This window comes from Pteropus vampyrus, unplaced genomic scaffold, assembly GCF_000151845.1.
Source record: "Pteropus vampyrus isolate Shadow unplaced genomic scaffold, Pvam_2.0 Scaffold123, whole genome shotgun sequence".
Classification (NCBI taxonomy): domain Eukaryota; kingdom Metazoa; phylum Chordata; class Mammalia; order Chiroptera; family Pteropodidae; genus Pteropus; species Pteropus vampyrus.
Window position 1 is genome coordinate 1,313,166 of NW_011888904.1, and position 4,264 is coordinate 1,317,429.

General features: G+C 42.1%; 2 protein-coding genes across 2 annotated transcripts in view; one reads left to right on the top strand and one right to left on the bottom strand.

Annotated features, from left to right (window-relative positions):
* TOMM5 (translocase of outer mitochondrial membrane 5) overlaps positions 1-683 on the bottom strand; it is a 4,311-nt gene extending 3,628 nt beyond the window's left edge. The window contains exon 1 of the mRNA XM_011366216.2: positions 481-683. Coding sequence (XP_011364518.1) covers positions 481-601 — 121 coding nt within the window. The 5' untranslated portion in view covers positions 602-683. The remainder of the gene's footprint in view (positions 1-480) is intronic.
* Positions 684-3,466: 2,783 nt separating this feature from the next.
* The window catches only part of FRMPD1 (FERM and PDZ domain containing 1), a 130,391-nt gene continuing 129,593 nt past the window's right edge, over positions 3,467-4,264 (top strand). The window contains exons 1-2 of the mRNA XM_011366218.2: positions 3,467-3,521; positions 4,106-4,214. The gene's annotated coding sequence lies outside the window, so the exon portion shown is untranslated. The remainder of the gene's footprint in view (positions 3,522-4,105; positions 4,215-4,264) is intronic.

The following is a 4,264-nucleotide window of genomic DNA, read 5'->3' on the forward strand; positions in this document are numbered from 1 at the left end:
CCCCCCAAAAGCAATTATTTGCTTTATCCACTATACAAATAAACAAAAAAAGCAAATATTTTGGATATCAAAGGTTATCACTGAAGGAAACCTAATATTAAGAGGTCTGGATTCCTGGTCAAGATCATTTACTGAACTGCTGAATGACCTTGAGCCAGCCACTTCTCTACTCTAGATCTCAATTTGTCTGTCTGCAAAACGAGGCTGTTGCTCAGGGTTATAACCCTTGAGGCTCTTTTAATTTAAACGCTCTTAAGGCAGGGCCAGGCTGGATTAACCACGCAATCCCGGCCACCGCAAGTATTTCAGTATCCTCCGACCCCAAGCCGCGCATGCGCCCGCTGCCCTCAACGCGCCAGTCCCTTGATCCCTGCGACAGCTCAACCTCGGCCAGGGGCCCCCAAAGGCCTGTGGTGTTGAGTGGGCGGTGTTGGCGAGCTCCATGCTGGTCTCACGGCCACCGCCTGGAAGGACACTCACTGACTCGCAGCAGGGCCACGTAGATGAGAAAGTTCCGTATGGAAGAGATCACGTCCTCGCGCATCTTCCGTTTCATTTCCTCGGGGTCCAGCTTCGGCGCGAGGCCCTCGATACGGAACATCGCGGCTCTGCCTCACCGGCTTCCAGCAGCCGCGTTCTGCTCTTCTCAGCGGCCGCCTCGCGCCCGGAACTGGGCTCAACCCTGTTTCCTGTTCCCGCCCCTCATTTTCGCGCGCGGCGACGGAAGCTGCGAGGGACAATCCTTGTCCTGACCGTGCGGTTGTGAAGAGGGCTGCCTCAAGGGGGCGACCGTGATCCTACCAACGCAGGATTCGGGTTCCCTTAGGCTGTTCATTTAATAACGACTGTCTGGAGCCGGGCGCGCTACGCTGCCAAGTGCTTGAACGCTCGGACGGGGCAGTGCACACAGGTACCACCAAAAACAGTGATAATAGCTAACATTTATGGAGTACTCAGTACAGTTCTACCCTATGAATTAGATGTTGTAATCTTCATTTCCTAGAAGAGAAAATTTAAGAATAGAAATCTTTATCACAGCAACTTGCCCCAAAGTGCTTTAAAATACCTCAGGGAGAAAAATTTGAGGAAGAGAGCTGAAATGATATTAGCAAAATACTGAAAATCGCTTAAGCTAATGATTAGTACATCATTTTGATTATTCTAGTCTATCTTTTTTAAGTGTGTTTGAAATTTTTCGTGAAAAGTTAAAAAGACGAAGATGATGAAATTTGTTCAAGATTACACAACTAGTAAATGCAGAGCAGGGTTTTATACCTAATTAAGTCTGTGAGACCCCAAAGGCAAGAGTTTTTGTTTTTAACACTTTCCATATTCTTGCTGTATTCTCATTTCTTATCCTTACATTTGCCCAGTAATACAGTATATATAAAGCAAGTTCAAATCAGTTCAGCATTTTACAGATGGGAGTGATGCTTAGAACCAAGTGCACTTCTTAAAGTCATTCTGCTAGTGATGGTCAGAGGCAAGGTTCTAATGCAGAAATTATAATGTTATATTGAAGTTTCTTTCCCCTGTACCCTACTGCTTCTCTGCTAATCTTTAACAGTTACTGCCTGCCTGGATAGGCATTACTGGAGTCAGAACATAAGAGTTTAACAAAACCAGATTTCTTGTTGCAGAATCATCAGAACAGTGCTGCCCCAAATTATGCATGCCAACTAGCGATATATAATTCTTAGACATGAATGAGATGACTGAACTGCTCACATAATTCAAAACCAGAATGTTACTTCTTGACTGTGCATTACATAACAGCAATGGATTTTGGAAAAATTGGAATGGTAATTTACTATGGGAGCAGCTGATAACTATAAGCATTGTCATCCACCCACTTTATTGACACAATGTAAGACATTGGGACAAGAAAGGGAACTCATTTGTGTTTTCAGGCTTTAGTAACCTCTTGTATCTATAATTCATGCAGTAGAAGAGCAGAGGCAGCTTTGGAATGAGAGGGACTGACTCCCAAGGAATAGCCTCCATCAAGCCCTTTGAGGGTATTTAGAAAGCCTGCACTGATCCTGGAAAGCAGCAGCAGCTGTGGAAACAACCTAGACAGGAAGACTGGTGACATGGCCTCTAGATCTGTCACTGCCACTATCCAGCCATATGATGAGGGACAAGTCTCTGCAACTCTTTTTCTTTAGTTGTAAAGAAAGGAGATATGATTGAATACTCTTAAGACTCCCTTTCAGTTCTAATTATCTATGTGTTTTGAATTCTAGGATATTCTGGTCCTGAGTATATAGTAGATATCAAAATATTATCAAATGTGGTCAGATATCAAAACAGCCAGTATGTGTGTTTTCCATGGTAGGAAGAATGTAACAACAAGGCATATCTCATCCATCTGAATAGTGAGGCAAACTGGATTGGCAAGGAATGAGTTCTTATGCGATCCCAGTAACTTAGGTCTCTAATGCTGACCAAGTTTAGATAAACAGCTCTCATATAGAACTACCAATTTTTTTCTTTACTGAGATGCTTTTGAGTGTCACGTTTGTATTAACTAGAAACCAAAGAGGTGAGAAATTAGCAAAAACAATGTTTCCTGGTAAAAAGAACAGATTAGCATTTGAATTTTATTCATCCAATGCTAAAACAGCATTTGTTTAGTTGATAGGTGATAGGGTTCTAGAGTCTAGGAGGGTGAACTGTTCCTGTCACAGAAATTTTCTTCCTGATGAGCTCTGTCTTCCCCTTGCATGGCTGCTCCAGTTGAAATAGAGGAAACTCATTAAAAGAGGTTAGGCTCTTTTCTTCGTCTTTGTCTTTTTTTTTTTTTTTTTTTTTTTTTGCATGTAGTCTGTGGTATTGTCCAGTTACCACCATAGGTTTAGGTAAGGCAAATTGAGAGAACATACTTCAGGAAGTTAACACGGGAGCGAGCTGTTTCATATCTTGGACTCCTCACTTTTTTCCTTATTGGAATGATGAGAGATTGGGTCTAATCTTTAAAATCACTTGCAGCTCTAAAATCCTGAAAATATGTATTCAATTTTCTTGTTCTTCCTTCATAAACTTGCACTAAAGGCTAAAAGCAAAGGATTCCCTGTGATTTGCTATGAAAGGCAAAAATAAAAAGTATGAGTGCATAATTTAATATTGATATTTGTATTATTTAGTCTGATCACAGAGGAAATGGTAGCTGATGTCATAGCCTGTCTTGTTTTTCATTTCTATCCCAGGAGTGATTTAGGAGCCATTTCCTTTGCCTCAATTTCCCAGAAAGTACTGCACACAAACAGTCGGTGTGTACAACCTTCCCATAAGTTCGATTTCCATCACTAGGGAGGAATTTGTATTTGCAAGATCAGAGATTGACAGATGACTCATGACTGGGGAATAATTCCAACATATAATCACAGTAACCTTGTGGTTTCTCATTTATAGGGAGCTGTAGGCTTTGGGTATTGAACAGTTCAAACTCTTCATCTGATGGATGAGGAAACTGAGGCCCAAGGGGAAGCTAGTTAGAGGCAGAGCTACCTGGGACTAAGGTAGGTCTCAGGGCTCTCAGTTCAGCATTTTTTCCCAATCATACCCTGCTGCTTTCAATACTTGTGAATATTCTCATTGATAATCCTCCACTTAGAGGTAAGGATTGGAAGAGCAGGGTGTCATTCGACCCCAGTTTAGAAAGGACAGGGTGGGTGGCTGCTACTTGTTCACAGTCTGAGGGCAGCCCTTCTTTCCATATTCCCACACCTATTGCAAGTAGTTAATTTAGACTGTGTTATTTTCCAGCTCCACCCTCTCCTTCCTCATTCCTTCCAAGATGAGCATGGTCTGGAGTTCCAAAAAATAAACGTGCCTTTGAAGGCCACTCAGGACCCAAATGAATGCAACAAAGGTCAGGACAAAGGAAGGACACTTTGACACTCACTAAGGATTAATCTGTGCTAGATGTTAACTGGAGTCCTCACCCAGGAGATAGGCAATACTTCTAGAAAGTATTGCTTAACAAGAGGCACCTTCAGGAAGAGGAGCCTTTTGAACCTTAAAGGATGAGTAGAATTTTGATAACCTTCGCCTCACTAGCATTTGCTTTCTATAACACCCTGTTCTCTGTTCTCATTTTTAGGGCTTTGTTGTCTGGAGGATTCATGAATGTTTGATCTCTCTCCAAGCAGTCTGTAAGCACCTCGAGTACAAGAAACATGCACTTTAATCCTCCAAACAACTGAGGACAGGTATTTATACATGGTAAAAAACTCAGAAAGTACTCCCTGAGTATATGAAT